This window comes from Pollicipes pollicipes, unplaced genomic scaffold (genome assembly GCF_011947565.3).
Source record: "Pollicipes pollicipes isolate AB1234 unplaced genomic scaffold, Ppol_2.1 Scaffold_4295;HRSCAF=5057_pilon_pilon_pilon, whole genome shotgun sequence".
In the NCBI taxonomy this organism is placed as follows: domain Eukaryota; kingdom Metazoa; phylum Arthropoda; class Thecostraca; order Pollicipedomorpha; family Pollicipedidae; genus Pollicipes; species Pollicipes pollicipes.
In genome coordinates, this window is record NW_023596461.1 from 14536528 (window position 1) to 14558036 (window position 21509).

Here is a 21509-nt window from a genome sequence, read left to right on the forward strand (position 1 = left end):
AGTGACCCTGACCACCACCTGGTGTGAGTGACCCTGACCACCACCTGGTGTGGGTGACCCTGACCAGTGCTTGGTGTGGGTGACCCTGACCACCACCTGGTGTGGGTGACCCTGACCACCACCTGGTGTGGGTGACCCTGACCAGCGCTTGGTGTGGGTGACCCTGACCAGCACCTGGTGTGGGTGACCATGACATCACTTGGTGTAGGTGACCCTGACCACCACCTGGTGTGGGTGACCCAGACCACCACTGCTGTGGGTGACTCTGACCGCTGCTCGGCAGAGTATCCTGGAGTACAACGGCGGCGCGGTGATCGCCATGAAGGGCAAGGACTGCGTGGCGATCGCCAGTGATCTGCGCTACGGCATCCGGCTGCACACGCACGGCACCAGCTTCCCGGTCAGTGATCGCCCCCTGGGCGGGCCCTCCGGCTCGCGCCGCGGTCGCCGCGCCACGGCTGGCGGCACGGGTGCGGCGCCTTTATCGGTGGCTGGATGTGCGCCGCGTTGTGCAGGGCCCGTGATTGCTGTGGGTCACTGTCAGGGTCCTGTGATTGTTGTGGTCAGTCGTGGCTTCCTCTGCCGCGGACTTCGGTGCGATGTGTGGCCGCTGCGGCAGTCGCTCACGGTTTGCCACCGCTGGCGCCCGCAGAAAGTGTTCGAGATGGGCCCACGGCTGTACCTGGGCCTGCCCGGCCTGCTGACGGACACGCAGACGGTGCACGAGCGGCTCAAGTTCCGACTCAATCTGTACGAGCTGCGCGAGAACCGACGCGTCGAGCCCAAAACGTTTGGGTCTATGGTCTCCAACTTCCTGTACGAGCGCAGGTGAGCCAGGGATGCTGCCAGCAGGGCGTGTGCCTCGCCGGTCTGTGCGGGTGCCAAGCCTCACAGCCCCGGCGTGCCTGTGGACTTGTCAGCAAGCCGCCAGAAGTAAGACGCCAGGAAATGAAGAACTCAACTGGGATGAATGTTTGGGTTGTAGCCATTTTCACCCTGTCCGTCTGTTTTCCGGAATACCTTGTGCTTTGGGAATATCCTGTGCTTCTGGAGCGTTTCGTCCTATATGGGTAGCACGGTGAGCAAAACCCGTCCCGTGCTGGCTCTGGCCAACTCGGTGACGTGCCAAGGCAGACCATTCAACGCCGGACTCGATTGCCTCAAATTCAGACTTGCATACCTAGATCATCCATCTGCTAAGTGGGCACATGGTGAGATGGATTAAGAAATTAAGTTTCTTCTCCCAGAGGAAGTTTCTACCAGATTTCAGTTTCTTACACCAGAAGGAAGGTACAAACGCTAATGCTCCAGGGTAATTTCGTTCAAAAGGGAAATAACTGTGCGACTGCTAAGCGTGGTTTTTCCCAAGACGTGGCAACGTAGTTTCAACATCATGTTTCCGTGAGAGATTGTCGTATTGAGGAATTTCGCTGAATAACGAGCTGGTAACTTTGATGTCATATTGCAGGTATTAATTAGCTCATCGAAAGTACACGATGCAGCAAGGCTCTTCGGTTCCCATACTGAGGACCACAAAGTTACCTAGATGTGTGTGGAACTGGTGAAGGGAGCTGAATTCTCGAGGAGTATTTAAAAAATGGATCTAACCATCGTCGACCGCGGTATTTTCTGCGCAACGGTGAGGGCGGTTCTTGGGAGGGTTCAAAGCGACGACCGGACGTAACACTTCTCCGCCAGTCGTCAGGCGGTAGCTGGTGCTGAGAAGGGCCTGAGGCCATTCTCAGGTTTCGCAAGTTTCAAGGACGTGAGGTTTCGCATAGTCATTGCATCCGTCTGGAACATGTCACAGCCTGGAAAGTTTCTGACACCTTTGAGCTCCGAACATTCGGTCGTGCAGCTGGTGGACTTGCGCTTAAACGGCGCGGTTCAGGACGATCGAAACGCCATGCAAGCAATAACGCCATTGACGAGGACAGTGTTTCATTTCAGTGAGGACAGTGCCTCATCGTGTATTTTTACGAGCCAGCTGAGCTTGCCTAAATGTCAGCTGGCTGGAAACTTTGTAGCTTCAACAACGCAGCCGGGCCCGGTCAGGTTCATGATCTTGACGGATTTATGTCTTTGCAAGCGTTGCGTCACCATGGCATTTTCAAGAACCAGTAGCTCAGTTATCGAACAGCTCTGCTGCAGAATGCGTAGTGCATCTGAGTACAAGCAGCTCGATCGCGCGGCGTTTCCCAGCAACATCGCAGCATCATTGCAACTTCATCCCTTTTCGATTAGAAAAGGGGGATGAAATGTTATAGGTGGCAAAAAGACGATCGCTGGGAGATAATGCTCACAGCCGGACCGCGGTCGTGGCACCACGGAAGCGGTATCGCGTGATCGATGCCGTTTGGTGAGGGAGAGAGCCGGGAACCGAGCTGGCAGGCGTGGATCGCTGTACACGGACCGGTCGGCTGCGGCCGACAGAGCCCCACGCGCCGGGCTTGATGAGGGAGAGAGCAGGGAGCCGAGCTGGCAGGCGTGGATCGCTGTACACAGACCGGCCTGCTGCGGCCGACGGAGCCCCACGCGCCGGGCTTGATGAGGGAGAGAGCAGGGAGCCGAGCTGGCAGGCGTGGATCGCTGTACACAGACCGGCCTGCTGCGGCCGACAGAGCCCCGCGCGCCGGGCTTGATGAGGGAGGGAGCAGGGAGCCGAGCTGGCAGGCGTGGATCGCTGTACACAGACCGGCCGGCTGCGGCCGACAGAGCCCCACGCGCCCAGCCGACGGTTCCGTGACGTAGTTAGATGGTGTCTACATGTTCATTTTGACATTGACTGAATAACCAGGCAAGCGGCCTCGTCAGCAAGGGAAGAAAAGCTCAACACTTGTCAACGCCAGTGCTCGGAACGGTTAAAAGCAGCTTGGATTTTTTATGTCGACATTGAGACGTTGTATCTGGCGCAGCCTCTCATATCTTTGGGCTCCAATAAACGAACTTGATATTTTTCTCAAGGCGGCGGCGTTCCATTTGGCGCACTCCTCTTTATCTTTATTTTTGAAACCATGCAGTTCAGTGTCGCTATGCATGCGTTGTAGGCTTTGCTAAGTGTAGAAACCGCATAAGCAGTTTTGGCGAAGCTAAATTTTGAACGGAAGCAGTTCAGCCCGCTTGAGGCAGCATTTATCTTGATGTAAAAATTGCTTAAACGAACCACTGATAAAGCACCTTCGTGACAGAAGATGCTTCGACGTAACTCTAAAGACTTAAACATTCCAGTAGATGCATCGGCAAAATTTGAGAACTGATCATGGATCGAAATGGAGCCTATATCCAGTAAGATCGGTTATCGGGGACTCGTGCTGCGACCCCGGGATCCGATTCCAGGGTCCAGGTGCGCGTGTTTGGTGCCAACTTCCAAACCCCTTACGGTGCGGCAGGTGGCGGGTCAAGCGCTGCTGGCGACGGTTGGAAATATCAAGCTGCGCCTATTACATCAGCTGTTTAGCTCCTTTGTAATAGGCAATGCTTTACATCTGGTGCGGCTTAGTGTAGGCATGACATTGGTTTTCTATGTTTATGGCTAAGTAATACATTGGTCATAATGTTTCCAAACATGCGGGGCCTATTCTTGTGCCTCCGTCCAGCAGCCTTCCCACAGTCCAACTGTCTGCGGTGGCATACACCCTGTGCAGCTGTGCGTGCGCGTGCGTGCGTGCGTGCGTGCGTGCGTGGAGTACAGGCACCGCAGACTGTTGGTCCGCTGCCGGGCGGCCGGGGCGCGGGCCGGACGTCGGCCGGGCATCGGCGGCCGTGATGTCAATGACGCTCGTGGCGCCGCCCGCAGGTTCGGACCCTATTTCGTGGAGCCGATCGTGGCGGGCATCGACGACGACGGCAAGCCCTACCTCAACGTCATGGACCTGATCGGCTGCGAGACCGAGACGGACGACTTCGTGGTGTCGGGCGTCTGCAACGAGCAGGCACGTGACCCAGACCGGGCCGCGGGTGGGAACGCCAGCCGGCGCTGGAGGGCGCGGCCCGCCGCTACTGGCGCATGCGGCCCCTGGAGCCGCGGACCAGCGCGACGGCTTTGCAGACTTTCACGCGCAGTCACGAGTCGAGCTTCTCCGCTCGTTTGCGTCTCCACGATGCCGGATCGGAGCCCGGCTGTCGATGTCGGCGCCGCACTCGTCCCGAGCTCGCGCTGGGGTGGGGCGCAGCGCGCGGCGCGCTCCCGGTCGGACAGGAAGCCGGGCGGCGCCGGCGTGACCCCGCCCCGGCTGGTCTGCCCGTGCCGGCCGCCAGCCGAGCCGGTCCGTGCGCGGCTGAGGGCGTCCTGACCGTGACCAATCCGCCGTCCGCCGGCAGATGTACGGCATGTGCGAGTCGCTCTGGGAGCCGGACCTCGAGCCGGACGACCTGTTCGAGACGATCGCGCAGGCGCTCATCAACGGCTTCGACCGCAACGCCGGCACCGGCTGGGGCGCCATCGTCCACGTCATGTGAGTGAGGTCGAGCCGCCGCCGGCCGACTTGCGCGCCGACTGGGGCTCGGCATGGGCCTCCTCAGACTTCGCGCGGGCACGCGCGATTGTGTGGTTATCTGTGCTAAGAGTGGAAGCCGGTTTAGGGGATGGGAACGGCGTCGTTCTGCTGATTCATTCCCCGATCGCTGATCTGTCTGCGTACGTCGCCCGTTATGAAAGTCACTCTGGTGACGTCACCGGCGCCTCCGCAGTCCTCCGCCCCAAGGACTGGCCTGTTTTGTTGGCGGGTGACGCCTTGCAGGGATGTCGCCACCGGCCCTGATCATGGGTCATGCCAGGACGTTGCTTTGTCTCGAATGTCTTTGCTTTGTCTGTTGCTCGCGTCGTTGGGTGCCTAATAAGCGTTGTTTTGCTTTCAGTGAGAAGGACAAGGTGACCACGCGCACTGTGAAGACCCGGATGGACTAGGAGCGGTGTTTTTTCTATGTTTCCGGTGTAATGCTGTTCATGGTGGGCCGGGTACGACCGGTCGTGACTCCGGCCGCGCTCGTCGTCTCTACACTCCATCCGAGAAGAATCGCGTGTACTGCACTCGTCAGCTCCGCGTCGAGAGACGCCAATAAAGCATGCCGTACCGATCCGTGTCGCTTTAATCTTGTCGCCAGCTGTCGGCCGCCGCAGCTGGCCGGCCCGGCACGGAGCGCGGCCAGCGCGACTCATACGCGCCTCCACATATGAGGCATTTGTACCGGGCGGCAATGTGTAGCGCCGCAGCGCGCGCTGTAGCCTGGCTCGCAGGTGGGGCGAGCGCAGGCAGGCTGCGTGTCGGCCTGGACGGACGGGCCGGGCGGCGGACGCCGGCCCCGTGGACGTCCCACCATCTCGGCGGCGCCACGCTGGATAGGTCAGGTCAGGTCAGCGGCCGTCCTCGCGGTCGTCCACCTGCAGCGACTGCAGCTGGCACAGCACCTTGGCGGCCATCTTGCGGCCCTGGCCGTCGTGCACGTCCAGCAGGCGCGCCATCATGTCCGGCGTGAAGGAGGCTGGCGACGCGCACATGAGGTGCCACACCTGGCGACGGCGGGCGGCGTCACTTGCAGCCCAGCCAGCGCAGCAGTCACGTCAACCGACGCTCGCTGGCGAGCTCAGACCTCGCGCGGGAGTGGCTCAGCGCGGCAGCAGCACACATCTGGTGCGCGTCATACCGGATTACGTCCTGTGCTCAGACCCCTAGCCTTTGATGGGCGCCGCGTGAAACTTGTAATAGGGTGGCACACTTCATCACAAGGTGGCACGCTACAGAGTCCACAATACCGTTATTTTTTGCTCAGTCGCGAAACACTCCATGGTTGTTAGAGGCCCAGACACAGAGCCGAGCGTGAGCAGGTCGTCGCTAAGGCGGCCCCAGACTGCAAACTGCAGTCCTGGATGACCCCAGACTGCAGCCCCGGGCAGCCCCAGACTGCAGCCACGGGTGGCCCCAAACTGCAGCCCCAGGTGGCCCCAGACTCCAGCCTCGGGTGGCCCCAGACTGCAGTCCCGGACAGCCCCAGACTCCAGCCCCGGACGGCCGGCGCCGGCGGGGGCCCCACCTACCGCGGCCAGAGTGAGCGAGCCCAGCAGCTTGTGCATGCGCTGTCCGCCGCGCCGCGTCGCCTCCGTGATGTACTGCACCGCGAAGAACGTCCACACGGTCACCTGCGGGCGAGCAGCGGCCCCGGTCAGAGGCGCCCAGCCCGGCCGGCCGCTGGGTACAGCAGCGGCTGTCCCCCGGCGGGGATGGGTGCGCTTTTCACGTCTGGATGGCGGCCCTGCCCTCCTCCAGCCACCGCCGCCACAAGCCACACCGGAACACCGTACACGCGTGGACATGACCTAAGTTCGCGGCGGTCTTCCCAAACCGTTGGGGGGACAAGTAGTTCTGTGGCACCAGCTGTGCCGGCCGTTATTAACTCCAAACATCTTTGTCCACTGTGAGTCCACTTTGTTCGGGCGATACCGAATTCATAACATTGCACACTCCAGGGGCCCCGCCCAACCCTGTGCGTCGCCCGTCGCCCACGCCCCGTCCACCCTCGCTCCCGCCAACCTTGCTCTCGTAAGCGACGGCCGTGATCTGGGCGGCGATGAGTCGACAGGCGCGCGCCAGCGCCGGCAGCGCGCCGTCGGCCGCCGCCGCCGCCAGCGGCCGCTCGTACTCGTCGGCCGAGATGAGATCAGGCGTAGGCGGCGTGGCCGGCGCCGGCCGCGTCAGCAGCTGGTAGCTCAGCCACTGGTACTCGGACGAGGCGGCGGCACTCGGGGCGGGGCCGTCGGCCGCCAGCAGCAGCAGCGTTACCGTCAGCCGGGCCAGACACGCCAGCTTCGGCTCCGAGAGGCCCGCGTGGCTGCCGCACGCAGGAGGCGGGGTTAGAGCCAGACACGCCAGCTTCGGCTCCGACAGGCCCGCATGGCTGCCGCGCGTGGGAGGCGGGGTTAGGGCCAGACACGCCAGCTTCGGCTCCGACAGACCCGCATGGCTGCCGCGCGTGGGAGGCGGGGTTAGGGCCAGACACGCCAGCTTCGACAGACCCGCGTGGCTGCCGCACAAACGTGTGCAGAGTCGAGGGTGACCAGAGGCAGCCTTCCCCGGTGCGTGGCCTCATTTCCAACCGACATTGACAAAGGATGAAAGCTGTTCACGTTTATCACCAAAACCTGTAGGGGCACCAGAGCTACTCAAAATATAATCCAAACAGCCGGTGATTATGCTGCACCAGTTAACTGTACAACAAGGAAATCAACCAAAGCTCGTTTTTTATAAGAGCCCTTTTGACCAAAAATAATTATTTCACGGATATGGGATGAAGGAAAACGGTTAATGGTGGGGCAGACCTTGATGCGCCTGGGGGGCCCACCACTGGGCTTTTTAATCCGCGCATGCGCGCTGGAAACCCGGCCAGGGTCTTCCTTCCCACGGGGCTCTCGGCCCACCCGTGGCTGACATATGTAGCCTGCTCCAGACAAGCGGGTGTCGCGAGGATGTAGAGTGAAGCAATATAGAGGATAATAGGGACGGATTGCGCCCAAAGCTTCTTACTATCCCCTTCCAATATCCTGACAGGACGCGGGTCACCTAGACCGGGGACAACAACTCCACGCTCGCTTCGCTACACACCCATAGCCGGTGCCGAAGAAGTCTACGAGCACGTGCCAGGCGAGTGCCAGCGCGCAGAGCGGCAGGTCCAGGTGAAACACGGCCAGCGCCATCTGCTCGGCGCGCTCTCGCTCCCGCTCAAACGGGTAGTCCAGCACTATCTGTCGGCGGGCAGAGGTACTATCAGGCCGAGGCGCAGCACGCTAGGCGGCAGATCGTTGGTGATATTGTGCCCAAGTCACCATCCTGGGGGAGGGGAGAACGAAAATCGGCTTCCGGGGCACACATGTCGGGAAAATAAAGCCATAGCGTCTCTGGCGAGCTTTGTCAGCCGTCGGCCCAACACGGGCCAGGCCAGAGGTCCTCGCCGAGCGGCGGCCGACGCGCTTACCCCCACAGTGGAGCTGACGAACCAGACGGCGCCGCCGCGGGCCAGCAGCCGGCGGAACTCCGTAACGTCACTGGCCGACAGCGAGCCCTGGCCGACGGCCGTCTCCCAGAGCTGGCGGATGTGGAGCAGCAGCGGGCTGGGCTCGTCTCCGGCGCCGCTGGCGGCACGCGGGCGCGCCTCAGGTCCCGGCCGCCGACGGACGGCCGGGGGTGGCCGCGCTCAGCACAGTTACGCAGGGCTCGCCATGGGCCGCGGGCATCGAGTCGGGACCGTAACAGACGCGTCGCCGTCGTGTGGATCGTCCTAAAACCCGAGCGAATGCAGCCAAATACCTGCTGGAACCCTTACCAACGGCCTTATGAATGGATTGGAATGTCCGCGCTTAACGGCAATCTAACACGCAGAGGTTCAGCGGCGCAATGATTTCACTTATACACCTATCACACTGCCCAAGGACTGGAAGGCTCTGTGGACTTGCCCGTGGTAAGTTCGGTCGATGAATTCAATAAAGTTTGAGCGCCTTTTCGGTGAACGCCACCGAAAAATGTCAAAAACGTTGTTTTTGCGAACGCCAGCAAAAACTGTAAAAAACGTTGTTTTTGGTGGATGCACATTGCTACCCGTGAGCTGCGCAGTACGCGTATCGTTTTCGGCGCCCAGTTCCTCGTTCAGGTAACAGCAAACTGTGTTGGACGAAGGCTAAAACAGCAGACACTTCCAGGTCAACAACCGCCGTATCTATGTGGCAAACAACGTTAACTCAACATCGATTAGCGAGGGTTTTTCCACTTGCAGGTGGAAATCTCGTCTACCGCACACAGTTCGCTTGACGTCTTTATCGGCTTTGGCTCCAAGCGTGCAACAGTAATCCTTAGAAACACCCCGAAATGGACGAATCTGTGGTGTGCGTCGACGAACGCGCGATCGGTGCATATACCAACACCCATGGTCCGCCATTATTACGGTCGACGATTTTTTTTACAGCGAAGCGGTGTTCGCCTCCCAATGCTGCGAGTCCCTTGGCCGCCCAGATCCGGGCCCGGTTGCAGCCTTGTGCAGCTTTTTGCAAGAGTAACATTTATGCTCTCGATGTTGATGGAATGGATGAGGCCATGTTTTGTTGCTATAGCAATGCTGCAATAAAAGTTATCCAAAATAAGACGTTTGTAGGCAAAGGCCTAAAAAACTACACGGAACAATCTTTAAGAATTTCCATTGTTAAAAAACTGCGCGAACATGCGATCCGCGATTGCGCAGGCCCCTAGCTTCCAGCACGTGTGACGGCCGGGTCGTGTCCCCATCTGAAGACTGGCTACTCCGCGCGCCCTCCCACGCGGCGCTCCTCGCGCCCGTGACCGCCAGGCCGGAGCGCGCCGGACGCCGCCGGGGCGCGGTGAGCTCACCGGAGCGGCTCGTCACGCGGCAGGAAGTCGTCCAGCACGTGGTGCATGATGTTCTGGGCGAGCGCCAGCCGCTCGGGCGCCTGGTCGGCCGTCGGCAGGCTGTCGGCCGGCACGGCGGCCAGGTACATGTTGACCAGCAGACGGGCCTTCTGCACCAGCCGCTCGTTGGAGCTCTGCCGGCGGGGGGGGGGGGACTGAGGGAGGTCACCACCCCCGGCCAGATACATGTTGACGAGCGGACAGGCCTTCTGCACCAACCGCTCACTGGAGCTCTGCCGGCGGGGAGGGGGCGGGGGGACGAGGGAGGTCACCACCCACGGCCTAGTACATGCTGACGAGCAGACAGACCTTCTGCACCAGCCGCTCGTCGGGGCTCTGCCGGCGGGGCAGAAGGCGTCACCAACGGCGGCTAGGACGGGCTCATCGGGAGAAATCACATGGTACGTGATTTTCAATGCGCAAGGTAAGAACACACATTTTGCCCGTTCCAGAGGACGGCAAAAATGAATGCGGAACACAGGCACAAGCCAGGCTTAGGTTTTTCTAAGCTTGCAGAATGAATGCGGCATTGACTCGAAGGTGGCGGTACTTTCCTCGTCGCCACAAGCCGCACGTCTGATACCGTGTTACATCTCGGGCTTGGTTACCATTACCATTAAGGGTCGGGATCAGTTACCATTACCTGAGGGTCGGGCTTGGTTACCATAACCTGAGGGTCAGGCTTGGTTACCCTACCAAATGCCGTTCAGTGCCCCAACTGTCTTGAGGCAGTAGCATCTAACAATTGCGCCACACGCCCAACAAAGAACAATGTCAGCATGTCTACAGGTGGCAAGAACGAGAATCAGCAGATCCAAAGCCAACATGTACACCGCAGGTACGGCGAAGCTTGAAATTATCCTACATCATCACCGCGCAGCAGACTTCCGCATGATGAGGCAGCCCGCGGCCTCATCGCCAGCCGGTATCTTTATCCACCCAACCTCTGATCCTGCACCGCCCATATGTCAAACATACATGCGCCTGCAGCTGGTGCGCGTTGCCAGGTCAATAAACACCAGTTGTTGCAGTTGCCACACCCCTTGGTGACGTCAGCAACGCCGGAATGAGCCTGGACGGGGCCTGTGTCTGTCTGTGTCTGTGTCCCACGCCTCAGTCTGTGGGGGCGGGTCACGCGACGACCGACGCGCTGAGGGGAGGACGGGCAGGCACGGGAGAGGTAGTCAGGCGCGGACGGCCGGGTACAGGAGGGACGAGCATGCAGAGCACGGACGGACGTGACCAGCAGCGGCGCCCGGCGGCACGCGAGCCATGTGTGGCTGCACGGTCAGGAAATGCTCGGCTCATGGGTGGGCCGACGCTGCGTCGCGAGCAGGTGACGGGTTTGGCACCAGCCGCCTCAAGCCCACCAGCATTGGGCAGAGGCGCCGAGGTACCTCCGGTGGCCAGTCCGTTAAAACAACACGCGTGCAGAGACGCAACCCGAACACAGCGGCGCGGCGAAAGCAGGCGGGTCCGCGGCGCGCCGCACCACACCACACAACACACACCACACCACACCACACCACACCACATACCACATGACACCACCCCACACCGCACCGCACCGCACCACACCACATTACACCACACACCACACCACACCACACCACGCCACGCCACGCCATGCCACGCCACGCCACGCCACGCCACGCCACGCCACGCCACGCCACGCCGCACCGCACCGCACCACACCACATTACACCACACACCACGCCACGCCACGCCACGCCACGCCACGCCACGCCACGCCACGCCACGCCACGCCACGCCGCGCCGCGCCGCACCGCACCGCACCGCGTCACGCCACGCCACGCCACGCCACGCCACACCACGCCACGCCACGCCCACGCCACGCCACGCCACGCCACGCCACGCCACGCCACGCCACGCCACGCCACGCCACGCCACGCCACGCCACGCCACGCCACGCCACGCCACGCCACACCGCACCGCACCGCGTCACGCCCACCTGCAGCACGGAGTTGAGGAAGACGACGACGCAGACGGAGAGGCAGGCGAACTGGCGGTTCATGTTGTCCACCACCGTCTGCACCTGCTCCGCCGACACGCTGCCGTTGCACCAGGAGAGGAGCAGCCAGTAGATAAAGGCCGGCACGCTGAGGCACACCTCGTCCCAACGGACGGTACTGCCCGACACAACAACACGGCACGTCAGGGGACGGCCGGGGGAGGGGCGCCCCCTCTCAGCAGAGCCCGCTACCGGAGATGAGCGGCGAGCCACGCGCTCATGTGGGTACCAGACCACGCCCACGCGGCCACAGGGTCGTTCGTTCATGGTCAGTCATTAGTCCTCATGTAACCAAGTGGTGGTAGGAACGTGACCTGCCAGCGGCTGTTCTCTGATGAACTTAAAAACGATCCTCACCCAAATGACGTATTACACTCGCGGGACCAGCAGGTGGTCCCCTGCGATCATAACCTAACCGACAGGTCGTGCTCACCCGACCGCCCGATGGTTCCTGTGTGATCAGCAGCTGACCTGGCCTGACCAGCAGCTGACTCGACCTGAGCAGCGGGTGACCCGACCTGACCAGCAGCTGACTCGACCCGACCAGCGGGTGACCCGACCTGACCAGCAGTGACCCACCCGACCAGCGGGTGACCCGACCTGGCGATCAGGCGGTCCTCACCTGACCAGCAGACTGGCGCCGGGCGTCATCAGCCGGTCGTACAGCTTGGTGAAGCGGCCCGGCTCGCCCAGCCCTGTGAGCTGCAGCACACTGCGTCCGCTCATCGGCCGGTAGCAGAGCCGGATCCAGCGCTGGATGAACGGCTCGGCGCCCGTGTCCGGACAGCTGAGCGAGTGGGCCGGCGGCAGCGCCTGCGCGCGCGCAGCCGGCGGCCGTCAGCACCAGAGGTCGCCGAGACGCCGCCACGCCACGGACGCAAGGCCGGACGCGGCGGCCAGCGGACACTGCTTAACGAGGCCACGACGGCACCTACGCTCGCTGTCATCTGACCACGCGCACAGCAATGTGCGTGTCACGACCCCGTCCTGCCCTTTCGCTCCACGTCCACACACCCAGAGTGGATCCTCGGCGAGTGATTTGTGCATAAATAGCACTTGCCACGGGTGACGAATACAATTGGCGTGCCATCGGACGCCGGTGACACCACGGACTTCCTCAACGGGACTCGCTTATGGCAGACTGCGCCCGACTCTCGGGTGCCGTCTACAGACTTGGCATGAGCGCGGTCGACGTCTCAATCCCGATCAGGCGCTCACTACCCGGGCCCGCTCCAGGTTCAGAGGGCCAGCTGGCGCCGACATGAAGCCCCTGTACGGCCCCAATCAGCCAGATCGGCCCACCGAGAGCGACCCAGCGGGACAACGTCTCTCACCTCCAGGCCGTAGTTCTTTACGGTTGTCATGACGATGAGGAATGTAACCTCGAAGAGGATGGCCTGGTTCTTGATAATGGACGGCGACTCGGCCGACGGCGAGGTCCGCAAGCTGTTCAGCATGATCAAGTGCTGAGGACACATGTGCGAAATTGACAATGGGAGTCACTGAGACGACCCATTCCAACGCCAAGCAAGAGTCCCAAACTTTTCAAGGCCCTCACCACGGACGCTTGGCGGGGAAGGTGAGCACCAGACCTCCAGGGACTAATCCTGGGTCGTGAGCGCCACCGGCACGGACCACAGACCTCCTCCCGCGCCCCTGACCACCCCGACACGGTTCCTCCGCCGCAGCTCCGCCGGACGCTGAGGTCGCGCGGCTTCCTCGTCCCGGGGGCCGAGTCTGAGAATGAGCGGACACTCCGACGCGAACTGCCAGCGGAGGGGAGAAGGGGAGGGGGCGCCGCTCTGTCGTTGACCGCGTCCACAGCGGCACCGTCACAGGGCCGGCGGCGGCGGTGCTCCCACCTTCATCAGCAGCTGGACCTTGCCGATTCCGACGGCGGCACCGATCACCAGATGCTGCGACGGCCCCAGCATGTGGAACAGCACCGTGGTGATCTTGGAGATCCCGGCCTCCTGGCAGTCCACCGGAGAGCGTCGTCAGCAGCGGGCGACGGCAGAGCGGCACAACGGACCGTGTCCTGGACACTGCGTGCCGCCGGCGCACGGCCAACGATGCCGCACGCCCTAAACTCTGCGCGTGGACTCCACATCCGGAGGGCACGGTCGGGAAACACAGCGTGCGTAACGCGCCGTGCCGGGTGCCAACAACATAACTCGGAACGCGTCGGCTGCATGCACTTACTACCTACGACTAGCGGAGTCACACTCAAGGGAACAGCCGCCGCGAGGCTCTCCAGTGTCGGTTGGCCGGCGTCCCGAGCGGGGGGTGTGGAGCACCGACAATGCCAGCCGTCGGTCGGTTCGCCGTCTGGCGACCGACGGGGCAGACGGCGGGGCTGGGCCTGCGCTGGGGCCGGGCCTGAGCTGGGCCGGGCCTGAGCCGGGAGGGGACCGGAAGGCAAGGGCGGGGATCGCGGGTGGCACGGGCGCCCACCTGCTGCTGCACCTCCATGGTGTTGAGGATGCTCTTGACGGTGGGGTCGGCGCGCAGGATGCTCGTCGGACTGTCGCTGGAGCAGTTCTGCGTGATGGCCGACTGCAGCTGCCGGAGCCGCGGAGCCCGGCTCACCTCCGCCCTGGCCCACAACACAGGCCCGCACGTCAGAGTCATGGCCGACACCACAGGCTCGGAGGTCGGAGCCACGGCCGACACCACAGGCCCAGCGGTCAGAGTCACGGCCGACACCGCACACCCAGCGGTCAGAGTCACGGCCGACACCCCACGCCCAGCGGTCAGTCACGGCCGACACCGCACACCCAGCGGTCAGTCACGGCCGACACCGCACACCCAGCGGTCAGAGTCACAGTCGACACCGCACACCCAGCGGTCAGTCACAGTCGGCACCGCACACCAAGGCGGTCAGCCTCAGACAGCACCGCACACCCAGCGGTCAGAGTCACGGCCGACACCGCACACCCAGCGGTCAGAGTCACGGCCGACACCGCACACCCAGCGGTCAGAGTCACGGACCGCCAGCCGAGCGCCGCATGGAGGCCGCATCAACTGTCACCATCAACCGTCACCGAGACATAATTTCAGCATTTACCCGGTAAGAGACCTGGTCCCGGAACTTTGCACAGACTGCATTGTCTTTATATCCTCCACTCACGGAGACAGGTCAGCAGGAAAACATATACTGATAACATGCACGTCAACGCACGCACCGGTTACCGCAAGCATGGATGCAACCTGCGCACGGTGCGTCACAGAGACGGCAGCACAGCTTTACGCAGGCAGGCCCAGCGTGGCACACGTATGTCACACAGGAACGCCAGGGTAACACAGAGATCCGAGTCACCTCCCACCGGTCACACGGGATCGGACATACCGTAGAGGCACGGCTACGGCATAGACGTAACACAGAGACCCGAGTCACCTCCCACCGGGTCACACGGGATCGGACATACCACAGAGACACGCCTTCGGCACAGACGCAACACATAAACTCCAGTCACCTCCCACCGGTCACACGGGATCGGACATACCACAGACGCGCGGCTTCGACACAGACGTAACACAGAGACCCGAGTCACCTCCCACCTGGTCACACGGGATCGGACACACCGCAGAGGCATGGCTACGACGCAGCCCACCTAACCGCAGCGGCTCGGGAGCGCAGCCGCCGCTGGTGACCTAACCTCTGTCGGTCACCGAAGACCGATAGAGGTCAGCTCATCGGTGTCGCAGCGTACGGTAACCACAGGGAATTAGCGGCTGGGCGTCTAGGCGGAGAAATCCGGCCAGGATGGGTGGGCGCGGAAAATGATAGCTCGGTGTAGTGACAGGGACATGCCTCCTCTCGTTTTTTAAACAAACCCATTCTCCAAGTCATCCCTTCCCAAAACAGAATATGTATCTTTCCCGCAGAATTTAACACAGACGTATAATTTTGCTGCTCCTACATGTAGGACCATCATTCAACGATGTGAAATAGGTGATTGTGTAACATTACTACGGTTTGGGATCCAGGTCCACCTGACAGCAAACATTCTTGGGGACACGGCTGACGGGATTGCGCCCAACAGCGCTCACCTGTGCTCCATGATGCGCTGTAAGTCCTGCTCCGACAGCACCTCGGTCTTCGTCATCTCCTTGAGCAGCAGCTCCAGCGTGTCCTGGTTGTCGCGGTTGTAGAGCAAGTCGACCAGGTCCAGCTGGCCGCCGCTGGACACCAGCCGCCAGAACGCGGCCGCCAGGTCAGTCGACGGCCCACCAGAGCCTGGCCGAGCGTCACGCGAGGTCACGCGGGGGGGGGGGTGCAGACACACAAACACAGCCTCGCCATATTATATATACAAATTCGCATTTGTCGACAACGAAAAGGCCTTTTGCTTGCATTGCAATACAGAAGAATCACATCACTTCCGAATATCAATCATGCACGGTCGCTGAATGGGACGTCGGAAATGGGACTTTACTAAAATTTCGAAAATGTCTCGCGGGAGGGGTCTCTTTATGATCACCACAGAATGCTAGCGGTTGAAGCCATTGGGTGCGCCTCAAAAGTCACCCAATGAAGCGCAGTTTTACCCTAACCAAAATTTAAATCTTATCGCACCACCGCAACAGACGAATGTGAGCACTGCTGCTCTCATCAACCAAGAGCAGCTACACAGGCGGTCAGTGCCGCTGATCCCGGAGGGCGGCGGCCGGCCCGGCCTGGCCGCGGTCGGCGCGGCAGCAGCGACGGCGGGCGTCGCGGCAGGGCTCACCGGCCAGCGCGCTGTGCAGGCAGACCATCAGTTTGGGCAGCCGGTGGTAGGTGAACTGGACCCAGTAGCGGCCCATGTCCGTGCCGACCGACTGCGACAGGCCGTCGCAGCAGGTGCGCACGATGTTGTAGTACAGGTCCCTGGCCGACATGCCCTGCGGCGACGACGCTCAGTCAGTCGCAGCGGCGGCGCGGGAGAGGGGCTCCATCGCAGCGGCGTCCTCGCCACCAACCACGCGCCCGCGGCGCTGCCAAACATCGGCCTGTGAGGTGAAGACCAAGCCTCACTGACACGTTCACATGACACCTAGTTCCTCTGGCGCATCGAGACACACGTGCGCCGTCGACACCTCGGCCGAGGGCGGTCCAGGTGGCCGCTGGCCGACGCGGGGGAGGTCACGGTGCTGAGTGGAGCCGCGAGAGCGAGTCGCCCCATCCAAGCGGGCCGACGTCTGTGCCAGGGCGCCGGGCAACAGGCACCGGGCGCGCCAGAGGCACGCCGGCGGCGGCAGCCCATCGGTACAGGGCGTGGCCCCCGCCGCTGCGGCCAGGCCGCGCGGCCAGCTGACCTGCGTCTGCTGGAGCAGCAGCAGCCGGTCGGCCAGCGCCTGCGGCGGCCGCACCCGGAAGCAGGTGAGCTCCACCTGCAGCAGGCAGTGCACGCTGGGCACCACTGGCTTCGACTCGGTCGACGGCCAGAGGCTCGCCGACGGTTCGTACTCCATCAGCGTCCTGCCGGCGGACGGCCCGCATGTCAGGCCCGGGGTGGGCGCCCGGCCCAGCTCCGCGTACCACCCAGACAGACCACCGCCGGGGGACGGGGTCACAGAGCACATTAGCGACCCGCTGGTCGCAGGTGGTTCGTCGGCGCGTCGTGGGGCCCGTCTCGTGCCGGCCGCTGTGCATCATCCCCGTCCGGCACGCTTTGCATCCGACAGACATCCGGCCAGCTCATACATTGCCGCACCGCGCCGAGTTCGGGTCATTCGCCGAGATTAGTCTCCTGTCGCGATTGGCCTGCTATCGAAATTAGTCTCCTATCAAGATACATCTCCGGTCGAGATAAGCCTCCTGCCGAGACTAATCTCCTGTCGAGATAAGTCTCCTGCCGAGACTAATTTCTTGTCCAGACTAGTCTCCTGTCAAGATTTGTCTCTTGTCGAGACTAGTCTCCTGTCGAGATAAGTATCTTGTCAAGACAAGTCTCCTGTTGAGATAAGTCTCTTGTTAAGATCAGTCTCCTGTCGAGATCAGTCTCGGCAGACGACCGGACGGCCACAGAGGCGGCCGGGCACCCACCGGAGGTGTCTGACGATGCTCTGGTGTTCCCCGAGCTCCTCCAGCTCCTCTCCCAGATGGTTCAGCACTTTGGTGACGAGCCCCGCTTTGACTGTGAACATCGAGAGGTGCTAGAACGCGGTCAGTCTATTCATTTCCTTCTACCGTTTCCAGATGGTGTCTGCCGCTAAATTGGTCATTGGCGCAATGGACATAAGGCTTGAGAGCATTCCAAGAAGATCCAATGTAGCTGTTTATTTCAGCTTCATCACGGGCACTGACATTCACTGCATCACAATTGACTTCAAGCCTCGCCTGGCCAGCGCAGTCTGTTTACCAACCCTCGGACGCATGCGTCCCCGGGCACCCCTCCCCGACAGCGTGTTTCGATCTAGTGCCGCCCCGCGCCCGGCTGGGTGCCGCCCGCCGCCGCGCCACTGACCGGGATCCTCCAGCCGGCCGAGGTACAGCAGCGCCGTCAGGAAGCTGTTTCGAGCCACGCTGTCGGCGAGGCCGGCCAGCCGCGCCAGCAGCGCCGGCCGCTCGGGCTCGGCCGGCGACGCGCTCGCCGCCTCGGCCAGCGCCGACAGCCACTCCACCAGCGCCAGCACGGAGCACGCCAGCGCCATGCACTCCTCCTGCTTGCCACGGCACTGCACCTGGCTCTGGGCGGCCGGCGGGCAGACGGCGGCGCGTCACTGGACAGCGGCGGCCGACCGGCCGGCCACCCCCACAGCGAGGCGGTCGTCGCAACACGACTCAGAGAACGCCGCACATACAGCACCGATAGACGGAGGGAGGAACACAACTGGGGAAGATGAGCGACACGAGCGGAGGAAAGCGTGTGCCTACAGATAAGACGCTGCTTGTGCGCAGCTTATCCGCGGCAGCTCTGACAACGACTGCAAGTTTGCAACATAGGCGCGCACAGTGACACGCGAAGCGCAGTGACACAGTGGCAGTGACATGCAACGTGCGGTGATTTAGTGACACACCACGCGCAGTAACGGTGACACGCGAAGAGCAGTGACGCGCGATGCACAGTGGCAGTGACACGCGACGGACGGCGACACCGTGACACGCGACGCGCGGTGACACGGTGACAAGCGATGCGCCGTGACGCAGTGAAAAGCAGCTCTGGTACCACGAACCAGCGTTCCGTGCCACAGTGATGACAAACCATTTGAAAGTTTTGTATGACCTACCTCCACAATGGCCACAATACCCAGGCACGCCGATACACAGTGGACCTTGTCGAAGCTGCGGAATCCCGACACTGCTTCCAGTACAGCCTGGTGCGATATAATCTGCGGCACATTGGCCACCGTGAGCACAAGTGTGGAGCATTGCAGTGGTCACTCTGATCTCGCTGACACCATTGTGCAGTCCAGTGGATTTCTTGCTTTAGAAGATTCTTTTCAAGATTGCAGAGCATGTAAAGAGTGTTGATACTTATCACTTATTGCTCCACCAGATGCGTGCAATTTGATCAGTAATACAAGTTTCGTTGAAACTTCCCCTGAATAGCTCATAATTTTGGCTTTAAGGTGCCGACCCTGCCGAAAAATACCCTTTGATGCCCTGGTCAGCACTATGGAAGTGATTCGTTTCATTTGCCTTGCTTTTCCAACATGTGTTTTGTAATATTTAAAACACACTAATATGTCAAAATGTTGATGTAACAAATGCCACAAAGGCTTCAAACACTCTGTTTAGACACAAATCTATGCATACATGAAGCGATAATCCCGCCAATTCAACGAAACATTACTTGAGGTTTTGTTTTCTCTCCATGCCAGTGCACATACACTAGCGTAAACGTTCTAGGACTCCAGCTGGAGCAAAGTCCACGGCGCCGTGCACGCGATGGTACAATGAGAGCTCGCACCCCTGAGCAGAGCGAGTGTTTGATGTATCGGAAGATGATGGTGTTGATTGCAGGCCCTCCGGTCGACAGCTGCAACATGGTGGGCGCCAGGTCGTAGACGTCGCCACTGACGCCACGCGGCAGAATCTGGAGACAGTGGCGGAAGTTCATAACGCGTCACCGGCCAGCTCGGCGCCAGATGGCAGCGCAGCAGCAGTCCTGGCGCCAGGCGCCCTCACGACCAGCTGATCATGAGCACCGTGTGCACAACATGTCAAGGACAGGTGCCAGTTGCATGCAGGTTGGATCAGGAACAGATATGCAAGTTTCAAGGAAATCTTGCACTGGCACCTGTTCTGGCACATAATGAGCAATGAACTTCATCAGGCAAGATCTGGATGGGGATGGTGCAGGCAGGCATTGGGTCTAAATGCATTCCAATTAACCTGACATTTCCTGGTGCCAGCATGTCACACATTACGCTGCTTCTTCATTGAGGTACTGTTGCTGGTCTGCTGCACATATGAAACATGGCCCACTACAGAACCTAGCTTTGCATGTTCTCAGACATCTTACATGGCAAGAGTCTGAGTGCTGCACACCTGTTTGATGGCAATGCCCCATGCCTGCTCATCCCAGCGCTCCCGCCAGGCCCGCATCAGCAGAGACTTCAGTGAATCCTTCTTTCCCATTGTCACTGCCACCTCCTCCATGTCGAGCCCGCATGGTCTACAAAGGGTGGTATCCAGATATCAGATCCATCCAAAAGCCATTATAAGCAAATGGCACATAGAGATCATGAAAAGGAAATTGAATGTTTTATGCTTTGAAAGCCATAATTGCATTGCATATAAAAGCCAGACATGGCATGGTTATTGGATAATACATGTAAGTTACCAAACTGAACATGGCTCAATTGTAATTGTTAAGGACATGGCAGGTCTGAATTACATCTAAACAATATGCAAGAGAACAGACAGAACCCTACTACAATGAAACAGACTGCACATGTAAACAAAAGGGTTGCTTGTACCCAGACAGCAAACAACACATGTCATATGAATCATTTCAGGGCATACACTCCATGCTCTGAATTTGAAGCATGGCTACCACAGATGTCAGCACACAGAGGAAATATTTTAAAAAATCACCATTTATTTCAATACATATGGAGCCCAATGCTGGCAACAAATCAAATAGGCAATGTGGCAATATCAATAAAGTAAGACAGGTTTGTTAAGGCAAAATTGTCTTAGAATTCATTTTAGAGAGAACTAAATTCACAAGGATCTGCAAGACTTAGCCTGGCCTGTGATTGATGCAATGAAATGGCATGTTCAGCCCACTGGTGTCAACTTGCATGCATGCATGATGTCCAGTGCAGTGGACAAGGCTTTTCACTGGTATCAGACAAGAACAAATGAATGCCACAGAACAAAACGTACCAGCCTGGGCCAAGGTGGGGCCAACATGAATTGGAATACATCTGTGTAAGTCATGATGTAAGCGAACACCCCTGAAAAGAACATGGCTGGGAACAATTAATATTTTTCTCTCATACTAAAACAGGTCTTGTTTAAATACATGTTAATTTGCCAGCCATACAGCATTCACGCAGATGAACAATGCACACCACATGACTAGAGCATTGCATTCATGAGCAGGTACCACGCTCTACACGGCTAGGTATACATCTACTTACACTGATGACACAAACGGCAAAACGCCGTGTCCTCACCGATGCCGGTGGACCTGGCCACCGGTGATGCGGGCCTGAATTTACGTGGATCGCGCTGGCGTTAACGACACGGCGACACACTCTGACTTCACCGAGCACATGGAAGTACACAAAGTAATAGAAACATGAGATGTACAGCCTCCGGTAACGTCCGCGTTACGAACCCCCGACTCGGGCCAGCCATCGACGCAGGGGAATACAACGCTGTTGTTACTGTCACGTCGGCGTCAACAGAGGCAATGTGTTCCCCTCCTGTCAGGCATCCTCAGGACAAAACTGGCGCAGAGTTTCAGCTGATCCTAAATCTGAGCGATTTGAGTGGGTGGGAACGGCGAATAAATAAAAGGTGCTCATGTGCTTATGTGCTTGTGTGTTCAACAATAACGGCTCAGTATCCATACAGCTTTTCAATTTCATAAATCAGGATTATCTGTGATGCTTGGATTTCATTCTAT

The 21509-nt window shown here is 60.0% G+C and overlaps 2 protein-coding genes across 4 annotated transcripts in view; one reads left to right on the plus strand and one right to left on the minus strand.

The window, feature by feature from the left end:
- Positions 1-283: 283 nt before the first annotated feature.
- On the plus strand, positions 284-5076 carry Prosbeta3 (proteasome subunit beta type-3; the record flags this gene model as incomplete). The annotated part of the gene is given in 5 exon segments (XM_037219345.1): positions 284-400; positions 653-828; positions 3797-3932; positions 4321-4454; positions 4858-5076. Coding segments are annotated over 5 exon segments (612 nt in total), but the record flags the coding sequence as incomplete, so codon positions are not given.
- MED24 (mediator complex subunit 24) overlaps positions 5007-21509 on the minus strand; it is a 30969-nt gene continuing 14466 nt past the window's right edge. For 2 of the 3 annotated variants that reach the window (XM_037219344.1, XM_037219343.1), the window contains exons 2-20: positions 19919-20045; positions 19338-19463; positions 18655-18756; positions 17892-18114; positions 17471-17561; positions 16741-16903; positions 16173-16326; positions 15493-15679; positions 13894-14035; positions 13302-13412; positions 12774-12905; positions 12062-12252; positions 11380-11557; positions 9369-9541; positions 7966-8122; positions 7596-7735; positions 6528-6825; positions 6035-6136; positions 5007-5509 (exon numbers count right to left, since the gene is read on the minus strand). In XM_037219344.1, the coding sequence (XP_037075239.1) occupies positions 5354-5509; positions 6035-6136; positions 6528-6825; positions 7596-7735; positions 7966-8122; positions 9369-9541; positions 11380-11557; positions 12062-12252; positions 12774-12905; positions 13302-13412; positions 13894-14035; positions 15493-15679; positions 16173-16326; positions 16741-16903; positions 17471-17561; positions 17892-18114; positions 18655-18756; positions 19338-19463; positions 19919-20029 (2937 nt within the window). In that variant the 5' untranslated portion in view covers positions 20030-20045 and the 3' untranslated portion in view covers positions 5007-5353. Of the gene's footprint in view, positions 5510-6034; positions 6137-6527; positions 6826-7595; positions 7736-7965; positions 8123-9368; positions 9542-11379; positions 11558-12061; positions 12253-12773; positions 12906-13301; positions 13413-13893; positions 14036-15492; positions 15680-16172; positions 16327-16740; positions 16904-17470; positions 17562-17891; positions 18115-18654; positions 18757-19337; positions 19464-19918; positions 20046-21054; positions 21263-21509 lie in introns of those variants that run through there. The other variant, XM_037219342.1, reaches the window with a different exon arrangement.